The 15,755-nt window shown below is 47.0% G+C and overlaps 1 protein-coding gene across 1 annotated transcript in view; it reads right to left on the bottom strand.

Annotated features, from left to right (window-relative positions):
- Positions 1-15,755, bottom strand: part of cubn (cubilin (intrinsic factor-cobalamin receptor)) — a 604,171-nt gene that overhangs the window by 574,217 nt on the left and 14,199 nt on the right. The window contains exons 5-8 of the mRNA XM_072510233.1: positions 11,725-11,826; positions 10,972-11,075; positions 9,632-9,758; positions 8,832-9,000 (exon numbers count right to left, since the gene is read on the bottom strand). Of these exons, the coding sequence (XP_072366334.1) occupies positions 8,832-9,000; positions 9,632-9,758; positions 10,972-11,075; positions 11,725-11,826 (502 nt within the window). The remainder of the gene's footprint in view (positions 1-8,831; positions 9,001-9,631; positions 9,759-10,971; positions 11,076-11,724; positions 11,827-15,755) is intronic.

Genomic DNA, 15,755 nt, shown 5'->3' with positions numbered 1-15,755 from the left:
CATTGACTGCAGCGGAACAAAAGTACGCGCAGATCGAGAAGGAGGGTCTGGCAGTGGTCTTTGCGGTCAAACGTTTCAACCAGTACATGTATGGCCGCCACTTCACTATCGTGACTGATCATAAGCCTCTGCTGGGACTTTTCAGAGAGGATAAGCCAATACCGCCCATTGCTTCTGCACGGATCCAGCGCTGGGCTTTGTTGCTCGCTGCATACGAGTATTCTCTGGAGCACAAACCAGGAACGCAGATAGCGAATGCCGACGCACTGAGCCGATTACCTTTATCGACCGGCCCCATGTCGACCCCCACGACCGGTGACGTGGTTGCAACCCTAAATTTTATGGACACCTTGCATGTTACGGCATCACAGATCCGTGAGTGGACCCAGATGGAGCCAGTCCTGTCAAAGGTTCGACACATAGTCCTGTATGGTGGGCAGCATAGACAGCTCCCAGGCGAGTTGCGGGCATTTTCCTCCAAGCTGTCAGAATTCAGCGTGGAAGACGGCAACCTCTTGTGGGGGACGCGTGTGATTGTCCCGGAAAAAGGACAGGAGCTGATACTAAGAGACTTGCACAATGGGCATCCAGGTGTGACCAAAATGAAAATGTTGGCCCGGAGTTATGTTTGGTGGCCAGGCCTCGATGCCGACATTGAGAAGGTGGCCCAAAACTGCTGAGTGGCTCTCTGACCGGCTTGAAAGGATACTGGAGAGGGAGGGGGAGGATCCAGTTGTTGTATCCATGTCGGTACCAACAACATGGGCAAGTCCAGGAAAGAGGACCTGTTTAAAGCTTAGAAAGAGCTAGGATTCAAATTAAAAAACAGGTCCTCAAGAGTCATAATCTCCAGATTACTGCCTGAGCCACGTGCAAATTGGCATAGGGAGGCAAGAATAAGGGAAGTTAACACATGGCTGAAAGAATGGTGTGGGAAAGAGGGGTTCCTTTTCATGGGACACTGGCATCAGTTTTGGGACAGGGGGGGCCTATACCGTTGGGATGGTCTCCACCTGAACCGAGCTGGGACCAGTGTTCTGGCGAAAAAGATTGGGGGGGAAGGGAAAGTCAGGGAATCAAGAGGTGACGTAATCAGTGGGAAGCGTAGCTGCTTAGGAATACAAAAAAGCACGAAAAGACAGAACTCAGGAGAGGCTACGATAGTCCCCATCCCACAAAATATGACACAGTGTATGGAAAGGCTCAATAAACCAAGGTCCACCACACTAAGAAAACAAAAAGGGACGGTCAAGAGAATTAAAGGTGCTATATTTAAATGCTTGCAGTGTACAGAACAAGGTAGATGAGCTTGTGGCCCAGATTGTGACTGGCAGGTATGATTTGGTAGGCATCACAGAGATGTGGTTGCAGGGGGTTCAGGACTGGCATTTAAACATCCAGGGATTCACAACCTATCGAAAAATCAGAGAGGTGGGCAGAGGGGCGGGGTTGCCTTGTTAATTAGGAATGAAATTAAATCAATAGCACTGAACGACATAGGGTCAGATGATGTGGAATCTGTGTGGGTAGAGTTGAGGAACCACAAAGGCAAAAAAACCACAATGGGAGTTATGTACAGGCCTCCTAACAGTGGTCAGGACCAGGGGCACAAAATGCACCACCAAATAGAAAGTGCATGTCAGAAAGGCAAGGTCACAGTGATCATGGGGGACTTCAATATGCAGGTGGACTGGGTAAATAATGCTGCCAGTGGATCCAAGGAAAAGGAATTCATTGAATGTTTACAGGAGGGCTTTTTGGAACAGCTTGTGATGGAGCCCACGAGGGAACAGGCCATTCTGGACTTAGTGTTATGTAATGAGCCAGACTTGATAAAAGATCTTAAAGTAAGGGAACACTTAGGAGGCAGTGATCATAATATGGTAGGATTCAGTCTGCAATTTGAAAGAAAGAAGGTAGAATCAGATGTAAAGGTGTTACAGTTAAATAAAGGTAACTACAGGGGCATGAGGGAGGAACTGACGAAAATCGACTGGGAGCAGAGCCTACTGGGAAAGACAGTAGAACAGCAATGGCAGGAGTTTCTGGGAGTAATTGAGGACACAGTACAGAGGTTCATCCCAAAGAAAAGAAAGGTTATCAGAGGGGGGATTAGGCAGCCATGGCTGACAAAGGAAGTTAGGGAATGCATCAAAGCAAAAGAGAAAGCATATAATGTGGCAAAGAGTAGTGGGAAGTCAGAAGATTGGGATGGCTACAAAAACAAACAGAGGATAGCAAAGAGAGAAATAAGGAATGAGAGGATCAAATATGAAGGTAGGCTAGCCAGTAACATTAGGAATGATAGTAAAAGTTTATTTAAGTACATTAAAAACAAACGGGAGGCAAAAGTAGACATTGGGCCGCTCCAAAATGACGCTGGTAATCTAGTGATGGGAGACAAGGAAATAGCTGAGGAACTAAATAAGTACTGTGCGTCAGTCTTCACAGTAGAAGACATGAGTAATATCCCAACAATTCAGGAGAGTCAGGGGGCAGAGTTGAATATGGTAGCCATCACAAAGGAGAAAGTGCTAGAGAAACTAAGAGGTCTAAAAATTGATAAATCTCCGGGCCCAGATGGGCTACATCCCAGAGTTCTAAAGGAGATAGCTGAAGAAATAGTGGAGGCGTTAGTTATGATCTTTCAAAAGTCACTGGAGTCAAGGAAAGTCCCAGAGGATTGGAAAATCGCTGTTGTAACCCCCCTGTTCAAGAAGGGAACAAGGAAAAAGATGGAAAATTATAGGCCAATTAGCCTAACCTCGTTGTTGGCAAGATTCTAGAATCCATTGTTAAGGATGAGATTTCTACATTCTTGGAAGTGCAGGGTCGGATTAGGACAAATCAGCATGGATTTAGTAAGGGGAGGTCATGCCTGACAAACCTGTTAGAGTTCTTTGAAGAGATAACAAATAGGTTAGACCAAGGAGAGCCAATGGATGTTATCTATCTTGACTTCCAAAAGGCCTTTGATAAGGTGCCTCACGGGAGACTGCTGAGTAAAATAAGGGCCCATGGTATTCGAGGCAAGGTACTAACATGGATTGACGATTGGCTGTCAGGCAGAAGGCAGAGAGTTGGGATAAAAGGTTATTTTTCGGAATGGCAACCGGTGACGAGCGGTGTCCCGCAGGGTTCAGTGTTGGGGCCACAGCTGTTCTTTTTATATATTAACGATCTAGATGACGGGACTGGGGGCATTCTGGCTAAGTTTGCCGATGATACAAAGATAGGTGGAGGGGCAGGAAGGATGTAGGAGGTGGGGAGGCTGCAGAAAGATTTAGACAGTTTAGGAGAGTGGTCCAAGAAATGGCTGATGAAATTCAACATGGGCAAGTGCGAGGTCTTGCACTTTGGAAAAAAGAATAGAGGCATGGACTATTTTCTAAACGGTGACAAAATTCATAATGCTGAAGTGCAAAGGGACTTGGGAGTCCTAATCCAGGATTCTCTAAAGGTAAACTTGCAGGTTGAGTCCGTAATTAAGAAAGCAAATGCAATGTTATCATTTATCTCAAGAGGCTTGGAATGTAAAAGCAGGGCTGTACTTCTGAAGCTTTATAAAGCATTAGTTAGGCCCCATTTAGAATACTGTGAGCAATTTTGGGCCCCACACCTCAGGAAGGACATACTGGCACTGGAGCGGAGATTCACACGGATGATCCCAGGAATGGTAGGGCTAACATACGATGAAAGTCTGACGATCCTGGGATTATATTCATTGGAGTTTAGGAGGTTGAGGGGAGATCTAATAGAAACTTACAAGATAATGAATGGCTTAGATAGGGTGGACGTAGGGAAGTTGTTTCCATTAGCAGGGGAGACTAGGACCCGGGGGCACAGCTTTAGAATAAAAGGGAGTCACTTTAGAACAGAGATGAGGAGAAATTTCTTCAGCTAGAGAGTGGTGGGTCTGTGGAATTCATTGCCACAGAGAGCGGTGGAGGCCGGGACGTTGAGTGTCTTTAAGACAGAAGTTGGTAAATTCCTGATTTCTCGAGGAATTAAGGGCTATGGAGAGAGAGCGGGTAAATGGAGTTGAAATCAGCCATGATTGAATGGTGGAGTGGACTCGATGGGCCGAATGGCCTTACTTCCGCTCCTATGTCTTATGGTCTTATGCTCCATTTGTCAGGAGCATCAGAAGCTTCCGCCGGTCGTGCCCCTACATCACTGGGAATGGCCAGGGCGGCCTTGGGCGCGCTTGCATGCGGATTTCGCAGGCCCTTTTCAGGGATCCATGTTCCTTTTAATAATCAACGCCCAGTCTAAATGGCTAGAGGTGCATAAGATGCTAGGCACAACGTCCTGCGCAACAATTGAGAAGATACGTTTGTCTTTTAGTACACATGGCCTCCCCGAGGTGCTGGCCACGGATAACGGCACTCCATTCACCAGTGAGGAGTTTGCGAGGTTCATGAAGATGAACGGCATACGCCATATCCACACTGCCCCTTACCACCCGGCTTCAAATGGGTTGGCCGAGCGCGCAGTGCAGACATTCAAACGAGGCCTAAAGAAGCAGTTTTCCGGGTCAATGGACACGAGACTGGCTCGCTTTTTGTTTCCGTATTGGACCACCCTCCATGGTAGCTCCTGCAGAACTCCTAATGGGCCGGAGACTTTGCACCCACCTTAGTATGGTTTTCCCGGACATTGGCGCAAAAGTACGCCGCACACAAGAATGGCAGGGACAGGGTTTTTCTCGGCATCGGCAGTTTGCGCCCGGTGACCCAGTGTTCGTTCGCTATTTTGCTAATGTTGCCCAGTGGGTCCCTGGCGTAATCTTTTGCCAAACGGGCCCTATATCTTACCAGGTGCAAGCCCAGGGTCGTCTCCAGCGCAAACATGTAGACCACGTTCGGTCCAGAAGACTATCCCTTCAAAGATTCCCCGCCCCCGGAGTTCATTTCTACAGCCGCAGAGACCAGAGACAATGGAAAGTATTCCTCACAATCTTGCTCTGGTGCCTCACTCAAAGCCTGCGCAGGTTGTTACAGAACCGCGCGGAGATAGAGACGCCGAGATGACAGAGGCAGCAGACTCTGACTCCGAGATGGGGACGCACCAGAGGGGCAATCCTCAGGCCCAGGGGCTGTGGATGTACAACCGTTACGCCGTCCATCACAGAAGCGCCGGTCTCCGTCTCGTTACACGCCGCCCGATCCAGCGCCTCGCACAAATGGTGTCCGGCCTGCGGCCAGGGTCTTCGGTGGATTCCTTGGACTTTGGGGGGGAGGGATGTTATAACCTGCCTGCTTACCATTGGCTGGGGACTAATGACAATCCCACAATCCTGTGGGAGTATGAGCTTCCCCAATGAGGGGGGGCGGAGAAATCATTAGCAGACACCCGGTATAAATAAAGCTGGCCAGTTTGGAACCAGCAGGAAGGAGTAAGCAGCAAGCAAGGTTGCTGCTGTTGTGTATATATATGTTATTGTAAATAAATGTTATTTCTTTGTATCTTTGAAACTCGTGCTGGATTCTTCGTGGCCCTCACAAAAATCTAGAAGGACAAGTGTAGCAGATGCATGGTAACACCACCATTTGCAAGTTTCCCTCCAAGCCACACATCATCCTGACTTGGAACTATATCACCGTTCCATCACTGTCTCTGCGTGAAAATCCAGTAACTCCCTTCCTAACAACAATGTGCGTGTATCCATGTGGAGTGCAGTGGTTCAAGCAGATATCTCACCATCATCTCTTAAAGGGTAATTAGGGATAGCCAATGAATGCTGGCTGTAACCCATGAAAGATCTCTTTTAAAAGACATAGCAGAGACATAGGACTGAATTTTGCAGGAGGTTTTAATGGCAAACTTCCCAGCATTCACTACCATTTCTTTCTGACACGGTCTTCAACTGTGGGATTTAGTGCAAGTGCAGATGACATGGAAATTTTCAAGTTGCAGTCTATCACAACTGCTGCACTTTAGGCTATGCCATTGGCCACCACCCACCTCCTCAATCCTTTCAACCCCCAGAGTCAGCAATCATAGTTATCATTTGATTGGTGAGAATGTGCCCTTTCCCTCTCCAATTGCTGTTAGAAAACACCAAAAATGTTACACCTTGTTCAATTAGGAGTCCCTTGGCTTTTAGCAGCAATCTGAGGAATCACTCTGGCCCTGAAAATATAACTTTATACGTTTTAAAGTGCCGGTGGACAAGGATAAGAGTGGTCCTAGGGTGAATGTGCTAAATTGGGGGAAGGCTAATTATAACAATATTAGGCGGGAACTGAAGAACCTAGATTGGGGGCGGATGTTTGAGGGAAAATCAACATCTGACATGTGGGAGGCTTTCAAGTGTCAGTTGAAAGGAATTCAGGACCGGCATGTTCCTGTGAGGAAGAAGGATAAATACGGCAATTTTCGGGAACCTTGGATAACGAGAGATATTGTAGGCCTTGTCAAAAAGAAAAAGGAGGCATTTGTCAGGGCTAAAAGGCTGGGAACAGACGAAGCCTGTGTGGAATATAAGGAAAGTAGGAAGGAACTTAAGCAAGGAGTCAGGAGGGCTAGAAGGGGTCACGAAAAGTCATTGGCAAATAGGGTTAAGGAAAACCCCAAGGCTCTTTACACGTACATAAAAAGCAAGAGGGTAGCCAGGGAAAGGGTTGGCCCACTGAAGGATAGGCAAGGGAATCTATGTGTGGAGCCAGAGGAAATGGGTGAGGTACTAAATGAATACTTTGCATCAGTATTCACCAAAGAGAAGGAATTGGTAGATGTTGAGTCTGGAGAAGGGTGTGTAGATAGCCTGGCTCACATTGAGATCCAAAAAGACGAGGTGTTGGGCGTCTTGAAAAATATTAAGGTAGATAAGTCCCCAGGGCCTGATGGGATCTACCCCAGAATACTGAAGGAGGCTAGAGAGGAAATTGCTGAGGCCTTGACAGAAATCTTTGGATCCTCACTGTCTTCAGGTGATGTCCCGGAGGACTGGAGAATAGCCAATGTTGTTCCTCTGTTTAAGAAGGGTAGCAAGGATAATCCAGGGAACTACAGGCCGGTGAGCCTTGCATCAGTGGTAGGGAAATTACTGGAGAGAATTCTTTGAGATAGGATCTACGCCCATTTGGAAGCAAATGGACGTATTAGTGAGAGGCAGCATGGTTTTGTGAAGGGGAGGTCGTGTCTCACTAATTTGATAGAGTTTTTCAAGGAGGTCACAAAGATGATTGATGCAGGTAGGGCAGTGGATATTGTCTATATGGACTTCAGTAAGGCCTTTGACAAGGTCCCTCATGGTAGACTAGTACAAAAGGTGAAGTCACACGGGATCGGGGGTGAGCTGGCAAGGTGGATACAGAACTGGCTAGGTCATAGAAGGCAGAGAGTAGCAATGGAAGGATGCTTTTCTAATTGGAGGGCTGTGACCAGTGGTGTTCCGCAGGGATCAGTGCTGGGACCTTTGCTGTTTGTAGTATATATAAATGATTTGGAGGAAAATGTAACTGGTCTGATTAGTTTGCAGACGACACAAAGGTTAGTGGAATTGCGGATAGCTGTCAGAGGATGCAGCAGGATTTAGATTGTTTGGAGACTTGGGCGGAGAGATGGCAGATGGAGTTTAATCCGGACAAATGTGAGGTAATGCATTTTGGAAGGTCTAATGCAGGTAGGGAATATACAGTGAATGGTAGAACCCTCAAGAGTATTGAAAGTCAGAGAGATCTAGGTGTACAGGTCCACAGGTCACTGAAAGGGGCAACACAGGTGGAGAAGGTAGTCAAGAAGGCATACGGCATGCTTGCCTTCATTGGCCGGGGCATTGAGTATAAGAATTAGCAAGTCATGTTGCAGCTGTATAGAACCTTAGTTAGACCACACTTGGAGTATAGTGTTCAATTCTGGTCGCCACACTACCAGAAGGATGTGGAGGCTTTAGAGAGGGTGCAGAAGAGATTTACCAGAATGTTGCCTGGTATGGAGGGCATTAGTTATGAGGAGCGGTTGAATAAACTCGGTTTGTTCTCACTGGAACGAAGGAGGTTGAGGGGCGACCTGATAGAGGTCAACAAAATTATGAGGGGCATAGACAGAGTGGACAGTCAGAGGCTTTTTCCCGGGGTAGAGGGGTCAATTACTAGGGGACATAGGTTTAAGGTGAGAGGGGCAAGGTTTAGAGTAGATGTACGAGGCAAGTTTTTTACACAGAGGGTAGTGGGTCCCTGGAACCCGCTACCGGAGGAGGTGGTGGAAGCAGGGACGATAGTGACATTTAAGGGGCATCTTGACAAATACATGAATAGGATGGGAATAGAGGGATACGGACCCAGGAAGTGTAGAAGATTGTAGTTTAGTCGGGCAGCATGGTCGGCACGGGCTTGGAGGGCCGAAGGGCCTGTTCCTGTGCTGTACATTTCTTTGTTCTTTGTTTTGTTCTTGTTTGTGGTGTGTTGTTAAATGCATCATAAAAGATTAATTATTGCTTTCAACTAATTTTTAAATAATATTTTTTCAAATCATTTGAAATTCTACCTTAAATGTGCATGTCCCAATCTTTATTTTGATTGATGTGAATTTATTTAAAATGTGAGTTATTTTGCCCGCTTTTCATTTCCTGGTAGTCTGTCTGTGAGAATTCTTGATTGTGATTGGCTGCTTAGGCAGTTTGATGGCACCCCTGCAACTCTACACAGGGAATTCCTAACAAACTGCACTGCAATCCACTGCAATGCGACAGAATTAAACCTCTTGCCACAGAGATCTCTAGTATTCTCAGTGAGAGTTTCTTCACCCCTGCTTTGCCGCCGCCTGCAAATTCAGGTCATAATGCGCTTGTCACATGAATAAAGAAAAAAAAAACAAGTTCTTACCTGCTGTGCACGGTCCACAAGAGTAAGAACCTTCCGAATTCAAGCACTGGACTGGAGGATTTGTTGAGCAGGGATGAACTGGAAGATTACATTCATCAATATCAGAACTGCAGGCTGAACTTGTAGCAGTTTGAGTCCACCCAACATCACAGATACACTGGTACTTGGGCTGTGAATGGACAGCAAGTGGGAACATAGAATATTAATAAATGTTTGCAATTACGATACAAAGCTGCAATTAGCAGAATGTCAATTAACACCATGGGTGCCAGCCCATGGGTTGCAGTTACCAGTATTGGGGCAAGATGGGACATTCAGCACGACACACAGCAAACAAGGTCTATTTAATGAATAGCAGTGTTTTGTTTTAAACAGCAAACTACAACAAATAGTCTACAAAATCTACCTGAAAAGAATCACTGCAAAATTCAGCAGCCACAGCTCATGGCCAAAGCTGGAACAAACTCTCCCATTAAATGCTGCATGATTTCACTCGCAAAATGCAATGACAGGAGGATGTTTACATAAAATAAATTGAACACTTTGCCAATGAAATTCAGTGACTGGAGGGTGGTTATTATGAGTATAAAATCAATCCCAGTCACTTACAATGGTATCCACTTGTGACTGAAGGGGAAAATTACCCATTTGTCTCCATTTTGACTGGGAATAGTGGGGTCACCGAGCATAGCTTACGATTGCTTCATGAAATTCAGTTCCAGTATTATAGTGGAAGATATTTATTCAGAGTACCTGTATAGAAGCAAATTTTTTTCACAAATACTTCTGTGAATTTTTACCTGATTTGGCTGCACTCTCTCTGAATCAATACAAGTGCCATGTTCACATGGTGCTTGTGAGCCACCTTGGCAATCATCATATTTGAAAGTGCAATGTGGACCATACCATTCTGGAGTACAGGTACAGCTGAGGATGACAGAGTATGAAGCATCGTTAATATTAAAAACAAGGTCAATGAGATTTTTATTTTGCAATGTTGCGCCCTTGGTATACAAGCTTAATACTGATGTGTTACAACACTTTGCTATCCTGGCTCGATTTAACAATGCTGCACTGTGATTATATAGTTACTTTGAAAATGGACTAAAAGAGTGAGCATTCATTGTAAACAAAAGGGAAACTTGGTGCAGTCTCACTTCAAAACAAAGAGCACACCAGTATTTATTTTTCAACATGCAAGTAATAGGATCAAATATTCATTCAGTATTTCAAAATACTTCATACACACATCACGGAGCACTATTGAAGCCCATTATGTATTTAGAACTGCATGTTTTCCATGTGCTAAATACTTGGTCTATTGCCTCTGTGTTTCATCGACATTGGATATTGTTTATTACCACCAAATATTACTCAATTAATTAGTAATCTTGGGCTGGATTCTTCATAGCCCCGCACCGAAATCACGTTTGGCACAGGGGCGGAGAATCGAAGTTCCCGACCGAATCGGGCCCGCGCTGCTCTCACGATTCTCCGGGCCCCGGAGAATCGCTCATCCGCGAATTACACTGCGCGGCTGGGGCTTCATTGCCAGAGGCCCTCCCAGCGATACTCCGTTCCCGACCTGCCGAGTTTCGAATGCCGTGGAACTAATGTGGTATGGCCGGTCGGGACCCTCACGCGGCGGCCGTGGACTCAGTCCGTGACCGCCCTGGTGGGGGCAGGGGGATCGAGCACCGGAGGGGCCTTACGGGCAGCTGGGGCAGCGATCGGGCCGGTCCGATGCAGCGGCGCGCGGCCGATCGGGGGGCTGTGTTGGTCCGCGGTCCGAGTCCACCATGGTGCTCGGCGTGGCAACTGGAAGCCGCCGCCATGCGCATGCGCGGACTCGGAACCGGAAGTGCGGGGGCCCGTATCCGCAGCCAAAGCTGCGAGCTTCACAACAGATCCCTGCTAGCCCCCTGCAGGTAAGTGAATCACCTTTTATTTTTTTGCAGGGAACTGGGGAGTTCAACGCCAGCGTTTTTACACCGGGGTGGGGTCAAAGCCCCATTTTGGGAGAATCCAGTCTCTTATTTCTCTGGCTTTTTGAAGTAACTTGACAGTAATAACCTCTGAGGGTACAATATCCATAGCAAGCCTAACATATCTCAGCTCTGACAAAGATGGGTTCTGTTACCTGTAACTGCCATTTGTGTTGACACACGTTGCTCCATTCTGACAGGAAAGTAGTGTTCCAGCAGAGGTGTGACATTCGTTTACATCATCGGAACAAGTGGGTCCCTAAATAAGCAATGTGATGAGGAATGATGAGCACTTAGAATTTAGCTTTGAGTTTTTCTTCGGCTTCATTGAAATTCAGGTAATCAACAGCTGAAAATCCTGATACTCTGCTAGTTATAGAGCACAATTCACTCATAACAGCATTGTGCTCAATAGCAGAAACTTTAAGGCAAAGTAAAGTTGCCATGATCCCAGATGACCAGAGGCTACTTTCCCCTTTGAGGGGGAGAGCTGACTGGTGGTGTTTAATCTGATTTAACCTTAGGGTCACCACACTTCAGACGAGGAGCGAGGTTGAGAAGGCGGGACCTTCATGAATAGCCTCAGCTGGTATAGGAATTGAACCTGTGCTGCTAGCGTTATTCTGCATGACACACCAGCTGTCTAGCCAAGTGAGCTTCAAGGTAAAGATAGCATCAATGGTCATGATTATGCTGTAATTAATTTACTGTTTAGTTCATCATTAAAGCATCTTGTATATGAAAGAGCTCCTTTTCTGCTAATGCTACTCCCTCATTATGTGTGTAGCCACATCTCGAGATGTATTAAATTAGCATTCATGGGTTTAATCAGTCAGTAAAATCACATAACCAAAACATTTGCATCTCAGTTTAGAGCAAATATAATGTATAGTGAGAAATGCTCTTGCCTTCCAGTTGTTCGGACAGAGACAGAAGAAAGAATCAATGAGATCCAGGCACATTCCATCATGCTGACAAGGGTTGCAAGTGCATGAGTGTCTTTGCAATATCTGAAATATGGAGAATGCAAACATTTTTTAAATAAGTGAGTTTTCACTTTTTCTGCTGAAATGCAATTCAGATTACATAATAACAAACTGAAGAAACAGTTTTAATTCAAATCCGTTGCTTATTATACAATATCTTTAATAAATGTTGTTAAGACCCTGGACCAACCTCAAGGTTTATGGTAAGATCCAGTTAGGAGCCAGTAACATTTTGTTTAAAGAGTTTGAGATGCAAGACCCCTGTTCGGAGAATAAAGCCACATGATTCCACTGGTTTTGAACAAACAGAAATATACTTTACCGTACAAGGTCAGAAAGATAAAACAATTTACAATATCTAGGGCGACACGGTGGCACAGTGGTTAGCTCCACTGTCTCACAGCACCAGGGACCCGGGTTCAATTCCGGCCTTGGGTGACTATCTGTATGGACACAGTAAGAAGTCTTACAACACCAGGTTAAAGTCCAACAGGTTTATTTCGAATCACTAGCTTTTGGAGCGCAGCTCCTTCCTCAGGTGAATGAAGAGGTGGGTTCCACAAACACATATATAGACAAAGTCAATGATGCAAGATGGTACTTTGAATGCGAGTCCTTGAAGGTAATTAAGTCTTTACTGGTCCAGACAGTGCGACTGGAGAGATGGATAATCACAGGTTAAAGAGATGTGAATAGTCTCAAGCCAGGACAGTTGGTAGGATTTTGCAAGCCCAGGCCAGATGGTGGGGGGGGTGAATGTAATGAGACATGGTTGAGGCCGTATTCATGTGTGTGGAACTTGGCTATCAGTTTCTGCTTGGCAATTCTACGTTGTCGCGCGTCCTGAAGGCTGCCTTGGAGAAAGCTTACCCGAAGATCAGAGGTTGAATGTCCTTGACTGCTGAAGTGTTCCCCGACTGGAAGGGAACATTTCTGCCTGGCGATTGTCATGTGATGTCCGTTCATCCATTGTCGCAGCGTCTACACGGTCTCGCCAATGTACCACGTCTTGGGACATCCTTTCCTGCAGCGTATGAGGTAGACAATATTGACCGAGTCGCATGAGTATGTACCGTATACCTGGTGGGTGGTGTTCTCAAGTGTAATCATGGTACCCATATCGATGATCTGACACATCTTGCAGAGGTTGCCATGACAGGGTTGTGTGGTGTCATGGTCGCTGTTCTCCTGAAGGCTGGGAAGTTTGCTGCAAACAATGGTCTGTTTCAGGTTGCGTAGTTGCTTGAAGGCAAGTAGTGGGGGTGTGGAGATGGCCTTGGCAAGATGTTTGTCTTTATCGATGATGTGTTGAACGCTGCGAAGTAGATGTCGTAGTGTCATGTAGTCATTTCTGTGATTCTTCACCGTGGGTCCAAAGGAAAAACATTTCATTGATGTATCTGGTATATAATGTCGGTTGAAGATCTGATGTGGTGAGGAGGTCCTTAACCTGTGATTACCCCTCTCTCCAGTCACACTGTCTGGACCTGCAAAGACTTAATTACCTGCAAAGACTCACATTCAAAGTACCATCTTGCATCATTGAATTTGTCTATATATGTGACTGTGGAACCCACCTCTTCACTTACCTGAGGAAGGAGCTGCGTTCCAAAAGCTAGTGATTCGAAACAAACCTGTTGGATTTTAACCTGGTGTTGTAAGACTTACCAGGCCCACCCCAGTCCAACGCGAGCATCTCCACATCATGTCTGTGTGGAGAGTTTAAATATTCTCTCTGTGTCTGGGTGGGTTTCCTCCAGGTGCTCCCACAGTCCAAAAATGTGCAGGTTAGGTGGATTGTCCATGATAAATTGCCCCTTAGTGTCCAAATTTGTGCAGGTTAGGTGGGGATAGGGCAGGGGAGTGAGCCTAGGTAAGGTGCTCTTTCAGAGGGTCAGTGCAGACTCGATGGGCCGAATGGTCTCCTTCTGCACTGTAGGAATTCGCTGTTTCATCATACATTTTAGCATTCAGGGTTAATATGAGTATATGTGAATTAACAAGCAAACTGTGGTTAAGCACAACACTCTGCACAATATATGGCAGATGCGGCCAAGACAGATCAAATGGATGTGTCAGTAACTCACACAGGCGTCAGCAAGCTATGAGTTCATCAATCTTGTTGAAACTCTGTGGGCGCGATCGAACGGAAACGCTACGCCCAAATAGCAGCTCGCCGCGATGCAGCATGGACGATAGAAGTCAGGAGACCCCACTCCTGGGATCTACCCAACTCACAATGCCTCGCGAGATCTAATGCGATCTCGCAAGACGTTATGATATAAATCCTGCCATTGTGGACAGGATCATCTTTAGGCAAAACTGCACATTAAAGCGAGACAGCTAGTCTCACTTTAATGCGCAGTTTCTCGAGGTACCCAAGGCTTTGGGATCTATCCACTTTGCCTTGGAGAATTTGGGTGAGTGCTGTTCGGTACTGGTCTCCACAAATGGAGACCAGTTGGTCCGGTACTTGAGTGGGTCCCCAAGGAACACCATTTACAAATCTCTGGATAAGGGAGGGAGAAACTTACCCAACGTCTCCCTCATCCTGATGGCCACCTTTGTGTGCAGCTGCATCAAGCTGTGCATGGACCCACGGTACACAAACACCAAGTGTCACTACATACAGAGATTCTACCTGTCCCCGGTGTTACGAAGGATGGGTCTGGCCTCATTGCCGCGGAACGCTCCAAGTAGGTGGACCGTGCCGTATCACCTGTCCCTCGTGGAAACATTTATTACGAAAAACACCTTTGACCACAAGGCAATGAAGCAGTGGTCTGCACGTAATGTCCTCGAGGCCCTGAGCGAAAAGGAGACTGTGGAGGATTGTGGTGAACCACTGTAATAGGAGATGTAAGGTAGGACCTGCACTACAGGTTCGCCGGTAGCTCCTGCCGGCTGGCTCCGCCCACAGAGAACTGTATAAATATGCATGACCTCCAGTGCCCTGCCATTTCGCCAGCTGCAGCAGGAGGCCACACATCTGACTGTAATAAAGCCACAGTTGTACCCAACTTTAGTCTTTGTGCAATTGATCGCGCATCAATTTATTACAGTCAGATTTTCCACAGAATGGATATCCGAATTAAGCCCGATCGCCTGCAGCTGGATCCTCACTTGCCCGATGCCAGAAAAGACTATACTCACAGGCTAGAATGTTTTGAGGCCTACATCAACGGGTGGACCCCGCGCCAATGGAGGCTCAGAAAATAAACGTCCTGTACTCCAGACTGAGCTCCAGCGTGTTCCCATTGATCCAAGACGCCACGAATTACATGGAAGCAATGGAACTCCTCAAAGAACACTACACGCAGAAGGCGAACACGCTCTTCACCAGGCATGTACTCGCCACCCGCTCGCAACTACCTGGTGAGTCCATCGAAGACTTCTGGGGGGCCTAATTCTACTCGTCCGGGACTGTAATTGTCAGGCCGTTACGGCCGCCGAACACACGAACCTCCTCCTGCGCGATGCCTTCGTGACGGGGATTGCGTCGGACCGCATCCGAGAACGATTACTGGAAGGGGCCACGCTCGAACTGGCGGAGAAAAAACCTTGGCGCTCTCCATGACAGTCGCATCCCGTAACGTACAATCATACCCCTCCTGCTGCGCTGCCTACCCTTCTACTCCTTCCTACCCCTCCTGGACCCGTCTGACGACCTCCTCAGCCGAAGCAGCCCTGCCAAAACTGCCCAGCCCGCACTGCAGTTTGTAAAGCCTGCAGTAAAAAGGGCCACTTCGCGCCCGCTATCGCGCCCTCCCCCACGCCAGACGCACAATGGGAGCCGCCATCTTCTCCTCCCGGGTCCATGTGCGACCAATGAGCGCCGCCATCATCTTCCCCTTCGGCCAGGTGCGCCCCATGGACACCACCATCTTGTCCCGACCCCGCAATGTGCGCGCCATGGGCCCCGCCATCTTGTCCCGACCCCACAATGGGCGCAC

Source organism: Scyliorhinus torazame, chromosome 6 (genome assembly GCF_047496885.1).
Source record: "Scyliorhinus torazame isolate Kashiwa2021f chromosome 6, sScyTor2.1, whole genome shotgun sequence".
NCBI classification, from domain to species: domain Eukaryota; kingdom Metazoa; phylum Chordata; class Chondrichthyes; order Carcharhiniformes; family Scyliorhinidae; genus Scyliorhinus; species Scyliorhinus torazame.
This window is presented reverse-complemented; position numbering and strand designations above follow the sequence as displayed.